The sequence below is a fragment of the Hemicordylus capensis genome, chromosome 4 (assembly GCF_027244095.1).
Source record: "Hemicordylus capensis ecotype Gifberg chromosome 4, rHemCap1.1.pri, whole genome shotgun sequence".
Lineage (NCBI taxonomy): Eukaryota > Metazoa > Chordata > Lepidosauria > Squamata > Cordylidae > Hemicordylus > Hemicordylus capensis.
Genome location: NC_069660.1, coordinates 4,908,417 through 4,925,055, shown reverse-complemented (window position 1 = coordinate 4,925,055; position 16,639 = coordinate 4,908,417). Strand labels below are relative to the sequence as shown.

At 51.3% G+C, this 16,639-nt stretch overlaps 1 protein-coding gene across 6 annotated transcripts in view; it reads left to right on the top strand.

Annotated features, from left to right (window-relative positions):
* The first annotated feature begins 1,686 nt into the window (after positions 1-1,686).
* Positions 1,687-16,639, top strand: part of MYLK2 (myosin light chain kinase 2) — a 37,770-nt gene continuing 22,817 nt past the window's right edge. The window contains exons 1-4 of one of the 6 annotated variants that reach the window (XM_053248814.1): positions 1,921-2,038; positions 8,269-8,442; positions 10,055-10,424; positions 14,316-14,782. In XM_053248814.1, coding sequence (XP_053104789.1) covers positions 10,168-10,424; positions 14,316-14,782 — 724 coding nt within the window. In that variant the 5' untranslated portion in view covers positions 1,921-2,038; positions 8,269-8,442; positions 10,055-10,167. Of the gene's footprint in view, positions 2,083-3,072; positions 3,190-8,268; positions 8,443-10,054; positions 10,425-14,315; positions 14,783-16,639 lie in introns of those variants that run through there. The other 5 variants (XM_053248813.1, XM_053248816.1, XM_053248811.1 and 2 more) reach the window with 5 other exon arrangements.

Here is a 16,639-nt window from a genome sequence, read left to right as displayed (position 1 = left end):
GGATACCATGGACAGCCAGGAAAACAAACAAATGGATCCTAGAACAAATCAAACCAGAATTTTCACTCGAGGCACAAATGACCAGGCTCAAACTCTCATACTTGGGACACATGATGCGAAGACCCATCTCTCTTGAGATGTCCATAACGCTGGGAAAAGTTAAAGGAAAGAGAAGAAGAGGACGACCAGCAGCAAGATGGATTACAACAGCAATGAATGCACCACTGCGAGACCACAAAGGCCAAGTTGAAGACAGCTCATCCTGGAGAGAATCTATCTATGTGGTCACTAAGAATCAGCACCAACTTGATGGCACTTAATCAATCAAAGTTAAAGTGTGCCATCGAGTCAGTATCGACCACAGAGCTCTGTGGTTGTCTTTGGTAAAATACAGGATGGGTTTACCATTGCCATCTCCCACACAGTATGAGATGATACCTTTCAGAATCTTCCTATATCACAGCTGCCCGATATAGTTTGGGAAACATACCAGCAGGGATTCGAACCAGGGACCTCTCTCTCTCTCTCTCTCTCTCTCTCCAGGCAGTGGCGGATTAACAGAGAGGCAGAGCAGGCATTTGCCCACAGCGGCAACATTTGAGGAGCGGCAAATTCTGCAGGGAATTGTGCAGAGTTGCATCAGGTAGCCTCCTCTGAAGTGGCTTCTTTGGACTCCCAGGAGCTTTTAGTTGTTGGGCTCAGCTCTGGGTTTCAGGGGCCCTTGGCAAACTGCCTTTCATCGGCCCCCTCCTACACAGGGGGACCCCAATGGTGTAATTCCACCACTGCCACATGAAAGCTAGAACTACAGTACATAGGAAGCTGCCTCATACTGAGTCAGACCCTTGGTCCATCTAGCTCAGTACTGTCTACACTGACTGGCAGCAGCTCCCCAAGGTTTCAGGCAGGAGTCTTTCCCAGCCCTACCTGGAGATGCTGCCAGGAATGGAACCTGGAGATGTTCTGCATGCCAAGCAGATCTGTACCACTGAGAAATGGCCTCATCCCCTAAGAGAGGAACCTAGGAAGCTGCCATACAGAGTCAGGCCCTTGGCTAGTCAAGCTCAGCATTGCCCACACTGACGGGCAGCAGCTCTCCAGGATTTCAGGCAGGAGTCTTTCTCAGCTGTACCTGGAGATGCTGCCGGGGCTGGAACCTGGGACCTTCTGCATGCCAAGCAGGTGTTCTGCTGCTGAGCGATGGCCCTGTCCCCCCTGTGGTGTAGGCACAGAGGTAGTCTCCGGTATCAGCCGTGGGTCCTCCCGAGGCATCTGGGCCCTGGCAGCTGCCCGGTGATGCCAGCCTCTGACGCCAGCCCTGCTGCTTAGCTGCTCCTCCACTTCCCCATCAACCCCCCCCGCCCCGCCGCCACTTCCTTCCCAATCTTAATATAGGCTGCCCAAGATAGACCGCGGAGCCCTCTCTGAGCCACGGCCCTGTCGCTTCCCTGGCCTGCAGAGCGTCCAGCACACCTCCTCCTAGGGCGAAGCAAAGGTTAAACAAGAGCGGCCTCTTGCCCATGCAGCCTGGCTTGATTCCCGAGCTGCCAAAGAAGCTCCCAGCAGGGCAGTGACGGGACACCCCCCTCCTCTATGCCCACACCCCGAATAACTTCTCGATGCGAGCCACAGCCCCCGGCCCTGTTTGCTCAGCTCAGCTACTGGCTTTGAAATTCCTGGTGGGGTGAGAGAGGGAGGGAGAAGCTTCTGTCACTTGTCAAAACCTCTTTGGCCAGAGCTCCGGGGGAGCCGCAAGTTCAGCAGGGGTGGCTGGGTCATCTGGTTTCTGTTTGTTTGAATTCCCATCTCCTCCAAGCAGGAGAGATGGGCAGCAGAATGGAGTGTCCTTTGAACGGAGGCCAAGAGGAACAGGTGGCCCCAAAGGCAGAGCCGGACAGCCTCATCGCCGCTCGGGTCCTGGGGTAAGAGATACGTCCCTCTCCCCACGCTTAATCCCGCTCCGTGACACCAAGTATAGAAGAGGGAGAGCTCTGCCCTCCTTGCAACACAGCAGCGGCGGCCCTCGGCAACAGCCACGGTAGGTGACCCCGGCTCTCGCTGGCTCGCCTCCTCCGGCCGAGGGTAAGAAGGGCGGCAGGCTCGCTCTCTCGGGGGACTCGCTGGGCCAGGCAGACTTCTGGGTCGACTTCAGGCCCGCCTGTGTGGACTAGTCGAGAGAAATCCTGAGCACAGTGCTCTGTGCAAGAGTTGCCTGTCCAGGCTGTTGGGCTCTGTGATTCTGGAGCAAAGTCCACGGGACTCTCTTTGGGGCAGGTCACTCCCATGCCGCTAACTTGTACGCGAAGGACAGGCTGAGGGGCCCCTGCCATTGGGTTTCCAGACAGTCCTTGGGGCACAATTCCCCCATGCATTCTCTGGCACAACTCTGACTGCCTAACTCTCCTCGGCGCTGTGCAAGAGCACCGCCATGCCTGTGCATTTCTTCTGCAGGCTCTCCAAATGCCTTGGGCTGCCTAGATCACTCGCCATTGCCCAAGGAGACCCCCATGGTTGCCAGGGAATCCTCCCAGGCAGAGTCCAACTCTTTCCCTTCTGGAGACTTCTGCAGGAGCTGAGTCCGGGTCTTTCCCCTGGGGCCTCTTCTCAGCCTTCTCCTCCTGCCCTTTGCCGACAGCAAGAGGAGACAGACCCTTCCTTCGGTTTTCTGGGGCCCTTCCCTCTATCGGCCCCCTCCCACAGCAGCGCTGCCTTTTCCTGGGGGTCTGGGTCATATGGGTAGGGTGGCAGGCCAAAGGGGTCCGACTAGGTGGACTTCGTGGATATCTCGTCGTCGTTGTAGACCTTTGATTCCAGGCAGACCTTGCTTGGAATACTGTGTCCGTCCACTTCTGGGCCCTGCAATTTAAGAAGGATTTTGATAGACTCAGGGGAGGGCAGCTGTGTTGGTGCAGGGTCAGAAACCATGTCCTAGGAGGAGCGGTGGGAGGCGCGGAGGATGTTTGGCCTGGAGAAGAGAAGACTGAGCAGGGAAAACCTGAGAGCCCTCTTCAGAGAGCTGAAGAGCTGTCCCATCGGAGAAGGAGCAGACTGGCTCTCTGTTGCTCCTGGGGCTGAAAGGACTAGGACCAGCGGGCTGAAATGACGCGGAAGCAGATTCAGGCTGGACCGAAGGAGGGGTTTCCTCACTGTAAGGGCTGTTGACAGTGGAACTGCCTGCCTCATGCAGTGGTGAGCTCTGCTTTGCTGGAGGTTCTCAAACAGAGGCTGGTCGGGCATCTTCCAGGGAGGCGGCGGCAGCAGATCCCCGCACTCAGCAGAGGCCGGACGAGGCAGCTCCCTCTCCAAGGTCCCCTCCAACTCTAGCATTGGGTGATTCTGTGCTTCTGTAGCTGCTTGCGAAGAAGCAGGTGATGGTGCCCAGCATAACTGAAAATGTACACTTTGAAAGGAGTTGCCAAGGCCCTGGAATAAAGGGGTTTGGGGAGGGCAAAACAGCCGGAAAGGAGGGGCATCATCAGGCTGAGGGCGTGCAATGAAACAAAGCTGGAGTTTATGGGGAGCTACGAAATGTGCCATGCATAGTGAGGCAGGGGTGTTCTCTGTGGAGGGATCTGAGGGTTGTAAGAGCACCCATTTCTTGTCTTTTCGGGGAGGAGCTGGGGATTTTCTCCTGTGCTACCCAAATATTTCGAAATGACAGTCAGGTGCTCTCTGATAAGGACATTCTCAACAGAACTGTAAACTTTAACTGGCTTGATTGATAAACTTGCCAGCTAAACCAGAGAGAGCCAGCAGGAGGATCGCCAGCTTTTTTTTTTTCCATTACAGCTCCCATCATCCCCATCTGCAGCTGGGGATGATGAGAGTTGTAGTCCAACAACACCAGGAAAACTGCAGGTTGGGCTACCCCTGAAGAAGAGCATTCACTGTTCAGTTGGCAAAGACCATTTTTAATCAAAGCGTTGCAGGTTAAGGTGCATACGCATTGATTTTTTAAAGCTATTTTGCTTCTGGTGTATTATTGCAACAGAGAAAGTCAGGGGGAAGGGGAGACACTCCTATTAAAGATGGCTGTCCTTCTAGCCACCCATGGCAACTTTGTTTTATTAAATTATATTCAATTGCACACATACCCCATATTTTAAAAAGAAAACTGGCTTTTGCAATGTGCAAATGAAAGCAATTCATTGATTGAAGTGTTTACAATATGCAATTTAATTCAATGAGGTTTTTATACTATGCAAATTAATGTCTTTTGAGCTGATTAATTCATCAATTAATTGGTTGCGATGATGATGTTGATGACGATGATGATGATTGATGATGATTTAGTACATTTATATCCCGCCCCATAGTATAAAATCATTAAAACATTAACATAATTAAAACAATTTAAATATAATAAATAATAATAAAACTCTAAAACCCGAAGCTTTAAAACTATAAACTAAAAGCCTGACTAAACAAGTATGTCTTTAGGCCCTTCTTAAAAACACTCAGAGAAGGGGAAACTCTAATTTCATTAGGAAGTGCATTCCAGAGTCCCCGGGGAACTCTAGAAAAGGACCAGTTTATAAACACACATTAATATTATTAATTTTGTGTGTGTGTAGCAATCTATATATGACACTTGATAGAGTTTCCTAAGCAAAATAGGCAAGTCCCTGCTTGCAAGGAGCTTACAGTTTAAAATCAACAGTGGGAAAACCCACAGAAAGAGGGAGGAGAAACGAAAGAATTGTGAAGAGTGACTAAAAGCAAAAGCTTTTAGCAAAAGCAAAAGGCATGCATTTTAGCATGGTTACAATTGGAGGATGAACATTCAAAGGATGTTTAATCCAAAGGCCACTGATCTTTAATTGGTTCAAACATAGGGACGTAGGAAGCTGCCATATACTGAGTCAGACCATAAGTCCATCCAGCTCAGTATTGTCTACCCAGACTGGCAGCAGCTTCTCCTAGGTTGCAGGCAGGAATCCTCTCAGCCCTATCTTGGAGATGCTGCCAGGGAGGGAACTTGGAACCTTCTTCTGCTCTTCCCAGAGCGGCTCCATCCCCTGAGGGGAAGATCTTCCAGTGCTCAGACTTCTAGTCTCCCATTCATATGCAACCAGGGCAGACCCTGCTTAGCTAAGGGGACATTTCATGCTTGCGACCACAAGACCAGCTCTCCTCCCAAACAAGGGATGTCCCTGGAGTCAAAAGAAGTGCTGTGCTTGGTCAGCAGCTGGAGGGGATTTATGTGTTATTTCTCTATGTAAACCACTTTGGAAACTTTTGTTGAAAAGTGGCATATAAATATTTGTAGTAGTAGTGGACCAGGAGAGCTGGGCTCTTTAATCCCACCACCCAAGGGGAAGACTGTATATGCAACCCTCAGTGGCAGGAATGGGGCGGGGTGCAGAGGGAGCTGCTTTCCTGAGGGGCACCTTCTTCCTGTGCATCAGTGCATCCGCCCCAGTTGCTCTGACAGGGCCAGTTAGCAGCACTGGTGCCAGAGGTCCTCCTCCCCCGCTTGGCATGGAGAGCCTCAGGGTCTCTGTCCAGCCAGCAGTCTTGCATGTCTCTCTCAGCGCTTGTTGCTGCGCTCATTCCAGAGCAGAAGCGCAAAGCGATATTCCATTAATGTGTTTTTATTGGGTCTGGAGTGTCCGGAGAGCAAGGGTAGCCAGCTTTCAGTTAGCACAAAGCATTACTTAGCTTTATGTATTTATTTAAAATATTTATAACCCCTCCCCTCCAGTACACTACTGCTCGGGGCGGCTCACAACGATAAAAATAGAAATAATTTAAAATAAAAGTAAAGGAATCAACCGAATGAAGTAAACAAATTAAAAGTCTGACTAAAACCACAATCAGAATTAAGTTTCAGATTAAAAGTTGTTTTAAAAGCTAAAAATTGAGAATTATAAAAACTAAAAACTAAAGAATCTGTCAGATGTAACCAAAGATGGAGCATTGAAAAGCCTCTTTAAAAAGATGTGTTTTTAGTTGTTGTTTTTAAAAAACACTGAGGGAGGGAGCATGATGAAGCTCTTCAGGGCGGGTGTTCTAAAGCCAAGGGGCCACAACCGAAAAGGCCCTGTCTCTAGTCCACACCAACTGGATCTCTATTAGTGGCGGGGCCATGAGCAGGGCCTGAGATGCTGAGCAGAGGGCCCTGGCAGGTTCATATGGGCAAATGCGGTCCAACAGGTACCCCAAACCGGGTAGAGCTTTAAAGGTCAAGACCAGCACCTTGAATCTAGCCCAGAAGCAGACCGATAACCAATGAAGCTGCCACAGGATGGGTGTGGCACTCATGAGGCAACTTGTGCCCATGAGCATCTTTGCAGTAGCATCCTGGACCAGCTGAAGCTTCCAAACCATCTTCAAGGGCAGCCCCACGTAGAGCGCATTGCAGTAGTCTTATCTGGAGGTTACCAAAGCATGAGTGACTGAGGTCAGGTACGACTTCTCCAAGTAGGGTCGCAGCTGGCATACAAGCCATTGCTTCTTTCTAGTTTAGAAAGAAGAGTACTGTGTACTCGAAACCGAGATTCTAATCCACATTCATGAGTGTGAATGAGGAATCTGGACAGAACTGATTTCTGATTGATTGTTCCAGAGTAAGTGGGCGTGAACTTGTCTGTGAGTAGCGCTGGAGTCCAGGGGGCTGATCTGGGTGGCCGTTCTGAAGTTACTTTTTCAAGATACCTGCATCATACCTGAGAGCTCTTCATACACAGCCAGCATAACCCCATGGCTCAGCTGTTGCTGGACTGTCCCACTTCAGATGGGCAGGTTGCGAACTGCATGTTTGAAAGCTGCTTCCTCCTGGGGAAAGCCTTCCCTGCAGAGAGGACACTAGCCTGTCGTGGGGCCAGTGGCGACAAGCATCCTTCTTCCCAGACAGACTTCCCCCTTCTTCTTCTCCCAATCAATCGGCTCCCATTTGGAGGGCTTCTGCTCCTCCTCCCAAAGTCCAGGGGCAAGAAGAATGGTGACAGCTTGGCCCGGCTGAGACCTGCCATTAATCTGCTCGGGTGGGACAGAAAGCACAACAGGAACGATGCGGAGAATGAGCCCGGAGAGAGATGGGGCTTGCTGTTGGGAGACGCCAAGTAATCCCAGATGAAAGATGGGTCAAGCTCAATGGCAGAACCGAGACTGAAATGGGATGGAGCCCCTTCACCCAACAGCCAGGGACTGTAAACAACCTTTCATCAAAAAGCAACTGCAGGGGGCTTTAATGAACTGTGTGGGGTGGGTGGAAATATGTCCCCTGCCTCCGGTGGGGAGTTTTCATTTATTTATTTATTTATTTATTTATCATTTTATTTTATTTTTACATTTATATCTCGCTCTTCCTCCAAGAAGCCCAGAGCGATGTACTACATACTTAGATTTCTCCTCACAACAACCCTAGGAACATAGGAAACTGCCATATACTGAGTCAGACCATTGGTCTATCTAGCTCAGTATTGTCTTCACAGACTGGCAGCGGCTTCTCCAAGGTTGCAGGCAGGAATCTCTCTCAGCCCTCTCTTGGAGATGCTGCCAGGGAGGGAACTGGGAACCTTCTGCTCTTCCCAGGGCGGCTCCATCCCCTAAGGGGAACATCTTACAGTGCTCACACTCCTAGTCTCTGATTCATCTGCAACCAGGGCAGACCCTGCTTAGCTATGGGGACAAGTCATGCTGGCTCCCACAAGACCAGCTCTCCTCTCCTGTGAAGTAGGTTAGGCTGAGAGAGAAGTGACTGGCCCAGAGTCACCCAGCTAGTATCATGGCTGAATGGGGATTTGAACTCGGGTCTCCCCGGTCCTAACCACTACACCACACTGGCTGCAGCCAGACAGCTGCTGCTTCTCCAACTGTGATTCTGTGGGGAAGCAGCAGCAAGGCCTCCATGGATGCAGAAGGGACCTGCTTTCGGTGTGCGGCTTGCATGTGCAGGACTGCCCCTAGGGTTTTGGCACCCTCGGCAGAGTTTGGTTTTGGTGCCCTCCTTCCCCGGCTGAGAAGCACAGAGCCCTGGCTCTAACTTGAGAGCCCACCCACCCTCCTCTGCTGGCTGTGCATTTGTGAGCTTGAATGACCAGCCTGTGCTGATAGCCAGTGAATGACTCGCCGGCACTGGTTTGCAGATACAGTGAGAGAGAGACCCCAGTCCCCAGATGGGCTGGCTCTGTGTATGTGCCATTGAGAGACAGTACCATCTTGTGCTGAGGCCTGAATTCAGAAGGAGGCATGCGCTCATGGCATCCTCCAGGCCGTGATGAAATGCTGCTGGGCCCATACCAATGAGTGCTTTATCTCCTCCAGGTTCAGGGGGAGGACAGGCTATGTCCTCATAGGACTGTACCACCTCTGAATGCTGCTCATCTGAGATGGCCATTTCATTTCGATGCACTCTGCCTGCTTGCAGAAAGCTAGGCCTGCTCGTTCCCCCTCTGGAAGTGTCAGCTTTCTGAGCACCTTTGAACCAACTCTTTACTGGTGAGCATCAGACATTCTGAAAATCACCTGTTTGTCTCTTTCCCCTGAAAACGAAGCCAATACATCTTAAGGAAGCATTCTAATAGTCAGGGTTATAAAGCCCATTTCCCAAGAAATTTCAAGCCAGGGGCTCTCAAATGTGGGTCCCCAGCCGAGGCACTCTTACCGCTGGACTTCTGGGCCAAAGTCCAGGGCCTCCACAGCCCCTGGGCCCCCCAAAGCCTCTTTAGTCTGTCCTGGGTGGTGTGGTTCCCCAGCAGAGCATGATGATGCTTAATTTGCAGGGGAGGGGGGCCTCCAAAGGCCGTTAGGTCCAGGCTCCAAAAATACCTAGGTGCACCTCTGGTCCCCAGCTGTTGTTGAACTACAGCCCCCATCACCCATAGCCACAGACTATTGTGGCTATGGATGATGGGAGTTGTAGTCTAGCAGCAGCTAGAGACCCATGTTTGAGAACCCTGTGTTAAGCCTCATTGTTTGGGCCTGCAAAAGGGCCCTTCCCTCCTGTAGAGGCTGCTCCGTGACAGGGAGCCATAGACATGCCAGGGCACTTGGCCACAGCAAGGAGCTCTTGGTTCCAAGGATCTGTCATGTCTTTGGAGCCATCAGCAGCACAGGCTGTGCATATGCTGAAACTCGTCTTGATTGGCCGGGCTGGGTTGCTCACATGCTCCAGACTTATCTGCTTCTTAAGAACAATGATATGGACCACCAGAAAAGAAAATCCCCACCAGAATATGGTCATAATATAGAACTCTGCTAACTGAGTGAAAAGGCATCATTTAAAGTGGCGGTTCTCTGATATTGAGCAGGGGGAGAGCAACTGGGCCGCTCCAGCCCCAGCACAGCATCCTTCCAGTGGCTGTTGCTGGTGTTTGCCTTATGCTTCCTTTTGGATTGTGAGCCCTCTGGGGGCAAGGAACCTGATTCATTCATCCGTTCATTCATTCCTTTGGGAAGCTGCAGAGAGGGAGGAGGCTTTAGGGGGAAGTGGAGAGGATGGGAGAGCTATTCTGGAAAGAGGGAGGAGATGAGGAGAACTGCTAAAGCGGGGTTCATGGCACCGGCCTTATTCACACATGAAGGGGACCAGAGGGCGCCCTGCGTGCCCAAACGACTGCTCAGAGGCCTGCGATGCTATGGGGGGCGGTGAGGAGTCCTTCAGTCTGACCTGGGGTGGCTCAGTCAGGAATGGACCAGTCTTGCAAAGGTTTTTATGGTTTCTAATTGATTTTAATATTTTAATGTGATGTTATGGGATTTTGTTGTATTTTAAACTACCTTGGGGTGCATTTTCATGAAAGGCGGCTTGGGATTGTTTTAATGGAAGGCGGTATATAAATTTAACAATAAATAAATACAAATAAATAAAAACTGAACAATAAACAAATTATTATTATTATTATTCTATGTAACCTGCTTTGGAAATTTTTGCTGGAAAGCGGTTATTAATAATAATAATAATGATAATAATAATAATAATAATAATAATAATAATAATAATAATAATAAGTGTAGTACCGTGCCTATTTCTTGTAACCTTCGGAACACACCTCCCCATTTTACTTGTGTTATTTGTTGAGAAAGAAATGTGCTTCTCTGTCGTTCCCAGCCCTTTGTGCCGTATCTCAGAAGTTGGGCTGGAGACCTGAGACAGCCCCTGGCTTTGGAGGCCTCTGCTGGGTACACCCCACTGCCAGGGAGTGGCCTCCAGAGCAGCAGAGGATGGAGAAGGATGGAGATGCCTGCAGCGCTCACGATACTGGAGGCGGAGGGGGAGATGAAGTCCCAGCGGCGGTGGGCCTAGTAGGGCAGGAGGAAGCAGCACAAGCCAGCCCCGAACCGGCAGGCCCCGCCGAGGCAGGAGGAGAGGGCTGCCCAGGTGACGGTGCCAAGGAGGCTGAGGAGAGCCCAGGCCAAGCGGAAGGCACCCCGTCTAAGCCACTGCAGCTGAGCCTCAGCTGCCCAGCAACCCTGTACAGGTAAAGGTCCCGCCCCGTGCAGCCTCCTGCCTGAGACAGCTTTGGGACGCCAGGAGAATTGTGTCTGCTGCAGGGTTGCCGCTGCCCACTTGCAGGCCGGTCAGGGAGATGAATGGCCTGTGATACAGGCTGAGCTCTCGGACGGGGCCCCCCAAGCCCACCTGCCCAGGTGCCAAGCCTTGCGGAGGGCTGCTTCACCGCGGGCAGGATTCAGTCTGCATTAGTCCTGCAGGGAGATTTCTGTAACTTTCTGGTGGGCAGAGGCTGTGGAGAAGCACTGGGGAGCTCCAGGCCAGGTATGCTTTCCTAGGGCATGTACACGTGCATGTGAGGGGCTCCTCGGTGGTGACCTACAGGTGGCATTCCCACGTGGTGACTTCCTTGACCCTAACCAGACATCTTGCAGACGCAGCCCAAAGCTCCCTCGTCGGGCTGGATTTACTCTCATTCTTTTTAACGTCTGAGGGACGTAAACCATCTGAGTGTATTTGCATTTTGTATTACATGAAGAAAATAATAATGGGATGCTGAGCCTTGTTGTTGAACAACCTCTTCCAGCACTTTGCCTTCAGCAGTGGTCACCAGATGCCTCAGGGAAGCTCACAAAACACCTTCCCCGGCTATTTGTCCCCAGAGGTATACTGCCTCTATATATGGAGGTTCTGTTGAATAATAGCATTGATGTGCTCTGTAAACTGCTTTGAGAACTTGTATATGTGTGTTGAAAAACAATATATACATATTCTAAATAATAACATGAAGATCCATGAATTTGTCTATAGACAATGGCCTGGTTCACACAAGTATTCCAATCTAGGTTTAATGTGGGTTACTGACATTAGCATGATCGTGTGAACCCATGCCAAGGGAGCCATAAACCACCTTGGCATGGATTCACACATTCATGCTAACGTTGATAACCCACATTAAACCTAGATTGGAACACTTATGTGAACCAGGCCTATATATGTTGACCCTGAAACAGCTGTACTCATGAGCAGCAGCTAGTCAGATGGAGCAACCAGTGGTCCCTGATGCAAATGCACATGTTTAGTCTCATCAAAAGAGGCTGCCAGAGTGTTCATGGGAACATAGGAACATAGGAGGCTGCCATATACTGAGTCAGACCCTTGGTCCATCTAGCTCAGTATTGTCTACACAGACTGGCAGCGGCTTCTCCAAGGTTGCAGGCAGGAATCTCTCTCAGCCCTCTCTTGGAGACGCTGCCAGGGAGGGAACATGGAACCTAGATGCTCTTCCCAGAGCGGCTCCATCCCCCTGAGGGGAATATCTTACAGTGCTCACATGTGGTCTCCCATTCAAATGAAAACCAGGGCAGACCCTGCTTAGCTAAGGGGACAAGTCATGCTTGCTACCAGCTCTCCTCTCCCAGTGGGGATTGGATGAGGGTAGTGATGCAGGTGGATTGGCAGAGGGATGCTTGCAACCCTAGAAGCCTGTGTATGCACCCGATTCTCTCTTGCTGGATTGGAGCATTTTTCTATAACAATATTTTGATGTTGATTTTGTTTGATGCCTACAGGGTTGTGTTGGCCATCAATACCTAGCAGGTATCTACTACTACTACTATGAATATTTACATATCAATTTTCAATTTAAAAAGTTCTCAGAGTGGTTTGCATAGTAAAGCATAGAGAACCATCTTATTTGATCATTCACAATCTAAAAGGTTCATGTAAGCAAACCATATTCTGCCCGCAATCTGCAAGGGATGCCAGTGACTGAACCTTCCTCCTTCCCTCCCTTCTTTCCTTCCTTTCCCATCCCTCCAGCACACTGCTGCTTTGGGCAGCTTACAATAAAATAAAAATTCCCTTGAGTCAGGATTGGAAATAAATGTCAGGAGCTCGTTAAAACCAGCCTCCAAGGGGAGGTAAACTTTACAAGCCCCCGATTTATTCTCCAGCTTGGCTTAAAATGTGAGTGGTTCTGTCACTCCTTATTTAATATCTTCATGGCTTCATCACACTAACCGGGGGCCAAATGGGGGACATTTGAAAGGCTGCACCCTGGAAAACAGGGAAAGGAAATAAAACCCCACCTGACAGGGCAAGGTTTGACAAGAAACTCCTTGGAGAAAGTGGGGAGGGAGAAGCAAGGCAAGCACTCAGGCTCCCCTGCAAGTTCAGAGGGCTGCCTTTCCTCCCTCTTCCAGGGTAAAGCCCCAACTTAACGTAAAGTAGCCACAGACTCCATTCCATTAAATAAGACTCAAAGGAAACAGCAATGATTCTCCACTCAAATTTCCAGCCAAGATGGAGAAAAACTGGGGAGTCTTGTATAGCTTACCGCTCATGGAAGGTGGGCTTCAACAAGCCTCTGAGATTTGTTTCCAAGGCTGGCTGGGGAGAATTTTGTGGGCGTTTCAAGAGGCCATGTTTCTCCAGAGGCGATCCTGGCAGGAGGAGAGGTGTCCAAGCAAGTGTGATGGTAGCAGATTTATGTGTTCAACCCCAGATCTGCCTTAGTTTTATAGACATGGGTGGTGTGTCTGGTTTTAACAGCAACCAGGGCATGTGGATGAGGAGGACAGAACCCCCCTGCACCCACCCACCCCCCACTCTCTCCCCTCTTTCCCTGAGCACTCTCCTCTCAGCTGAGCTCACTTCCAGTTTTGAAACCTGACTGTAGAAAGAAGTGCCAGAGGAGAGAGAGAAAGACAAAGATTCTGCTGGGAGAGACATTCTGGGCTGATGGAAAATGTAGCACCTCTGCCCACGCAAAACTGGCAGCAGGAGCAAAAAAAAGAAAAGAAAGAAAGGATAAATCTGGCCAAAAGAAGAGCCCAGTTGCGCACACACACACACACACACACACACTGCCCCAAATTCAGTCTGCAAGGTCTCACCAGAGAACTTTCGGCTTAGCACTTCTTAAACTTCAAAGAGAGTGAGAGAGACACCTGGTCACTGGTCTCTTTGTCTTTATCCACAGCCAGCTTGGTACCGATCTGAGCTGTTATACTACTTTAACCTGAAAAGAGTTTGAGAAATGCATATAATGCTGCTCTATCAGATGAATAAGAAGATAGCAATAGCAATAGCAATAGCACTTACATTTATATACCGCTCTATAGCCGGAGCTCTCTAAGCGGTTTACAATGATTTAGCATATTGCCCCCCAACATTCTGGGTACTCATTTTACCGACCTCGGAAGGATGGAAGGCTGAGTCAACCTTGAGCCCCTGGTCAGGATCGAACTTGTAACCTTCTGGTTACAGGGCAGCAGTTTTACCACTGCGCCACCAGGGGCTCCAGTGGCTTTTCTTCTTTGCACAACTGTGTTTCCTTTGCACAGATACTTCCAGCTGTTTCCTTTTCACAAAGGATGGTGCCAGCATTTCATAGGAGATTTGTCTATACCAGGGATTCCCTACCTGTGGTCCTGCAGATGTTGCTAAACTACAACACCCATCATCCCCAGCTAAAATCTATTGTCATTGAGTATGGTGGGAGTTGTAGTTCATCAACATCTGGAGGACCAGACATTGGGAACCCCTGGCCTAGACCAGGGTTTCTTAACCTTGGGCCCCCAGATGTTGTTGAACTACAACTCCCATCATCCCCAGACATGGCCTTTGTGGCTGGGGATTCTGGGAGTTGTAGTCCAACAACATCTGGGGGCCCAAGGTTAAGAAACCCTGGTCTAGACAATGGATACTGTGGGAAGGCTTGAGGCACATTTCCCCCCACAGTTGATCAATCCCTTTTGTTGCTTCTGGTACCAAAACAGTTTTTAGAAGCCAAAGTAGACCCAGTCGTTGGAAAATATTAAAGGACAGAAACAGAGGCTGAAAACCCTTCAATAATGAGGGAGGGTTTTCTATGCTGCAATGAAGTGGTCTTCACTTTGAATTTTGCATTTTGGAGGTCTGAAGATGCATCTCAATGTTTCAGCTTAGAAGATATTCCCGAGGAGGCTTCCCCTGCTCACGGAGAGCAGAGTCTTCCAGAGGCAGCCGTGTCCACCCACGAAGAGGGCCTGCCACCCGGAGCATTCAAGGCGGTGGAGGGCCCTGACCTGACCCCGGAACCAGCAGGAGGAGCACCTAGCCCAGCAGCTGGCCAAGAGGGAGAGAGGACATTAGCAGAGACTCCTCATGGAGCTCCAGAGAGCACAAGTGACGGTGCTGGAGCCAGGATCTCTACAGAGGAGCCTCGTCCCGCTGAAGAGCCTCATCCAACTGCGGCGGAGTCTCCTCCAGCTGAGCAGCCACCTCCAGAAAGCCAAGAGGATGTGGCAGCCCCAGGAGAAGCTGGAGCCCCTGCAGAGGAGCCCCCAACCAGCCCCTATCTCACTCCAGACTTTGGCAAAGAGGACCCATCTCAGATCTTAGGTAAGGCTGCGTGGCCTCCGGCATCACTGACAAGAAGCAAGATCGGCCCAGTCTAGGACAGGGGACATGGAGGAGGGGCAGGGTGGGGTGCACTGGGCCCAGATTTCAACCTCTGAAGAGCCTCAGATTTATTTATTTATTCTTAGTGTGAGTCTCTGTCCCTTCTGCACCCTTCTGCTGAGGTGGCATTCTGCTTTTCCCTGTGAAGGGGCAAAGTGTACTCACCTTATATCAGGGGTCCTCAAACCCGCATCCCCAGATGTTGTTGGACTACAACTCCCATCATCCCCAGCCACAATGAGGATGGGGATGATGGGGGTTGTAGTCCAACAGTACCTGGGGACAAGGTTTGAGACCCTCTGCCTTCTACTAAATCAGCCCCTTGGTCTCCCTAGCCTGCGATTGTCTACCTGAGCTCTTTTCCAGCTGCAGGTGTCAGGGATTGAACCTGGAATCTTTTGCATCCAAAGGGTCTCCTCTACTGCCGATATTGACCTCCTCCGATACTGAGCATGAATCATTGCATGGGCAGGAACCAACCCTTCTCCATAACGTATGAAGCTCCCTTATCCTCAGTCAGACCGTGAGACTGTTGGGTCCAGCACTGTCCACTCTGCCTGGAATTGGCCGGCAGGATCCTAGGCAGGGGTCTTTCCTGCTGCCTAGGGCCCCTTAACGAGTGGGTGTGCCTGGGGACTGAGCCTGGGAGCTTCTGCATGCAAGAGCAGCTGCTTTGCACAGGCGCTCCGGCCCTTCGCCTCCGCTGGTTCCCGCCACCACTGCTACGGCCTTTGGGAGGATGGGACTGCTTGGCCTCAGGCAAGAGCAAGGAGGTGGGGGACAACTGCCCCTGGCCCCTGAGGGTGAGGGGGCCCCCCTCCAGCGGAGCAGCTTGCTCTTTGCTCTTCTCCCCCCTCCCCGCTCCGAAAGGGAAGGCGCGGAGATGGGCGGGCAAGGGCCCGTCTTCACTTTGGGTCCCAACCCCGCTCTGCCCCTCTGGCCTCAGGGTCTCCAAGATGCAGCTGGGCAAATGGTGCAAGTCACCATTCCCACATCACAGGTCTCTGCAGGCAACAGATCACTCGCCAAAGGGGCGCTTTCTGGTTTGTCTGACCCAGAGGATTCCGTGTCCGGTTCCGCAGAACGGATATTGTCTGGCGAACTCCTTATGGATGGAGCATCTGCTGGGTGGGGAACGTCGCCCTCCTTTGCCTCCCGGGGTGCCGACGCCGATCTTGCCCAGCCTCCTTCCTTTCCTGGGGAGGGAGGGAGGGAGAAGGCAGGCATTGTGAGCTTGCTGCCCCCTCTGAGACTTGGGCCGGTTTCCCTTCGTTTTTTGTGGGGCTCTTGCCTGCCCCTTAGAAACGCCTCCAGGCTATTCTCGTGACATGAGCACCCCCGGCAGCTCATATAATCTGGAGTGCCCGGAGCCCTCCACTCCTGGACGCTCCAGCCGAGGGTAGCCCCGTTCTTCTACACCCGGCGTTTTACCCAGGTGGGTTCGTTCTGCCTCGACAGGTGATCGTCTGGGCTTCCACCCCCCGCCCCCGGCCTGCCGACATTTTGGGCTGTGAGCCAGGGAGGAGGCGTTTCCGCACGGCGTGCAGCGGCTGCTCTAATGGGAGCAGTGGCTGCGCTGCTGTTGTGGGTCTCTTTGGGATGTGGGAGGGCTTCCTCCTCCCGAACCCAGCTTAGGCCTTCACTGCACTGCCGCTCGTGTGGGCACACAGCGTGGCAGAGGCAAAAAAACGGCCGCTGCTCGTCTGCGGGGGAAGGCAGGCAAGCTCCTGCCTCCCCCCCCCCGCCAGCCCTCCTGAGGGGCAGCCAAGGGCTGTGTGGACGGCCTCTTTTTAGTCC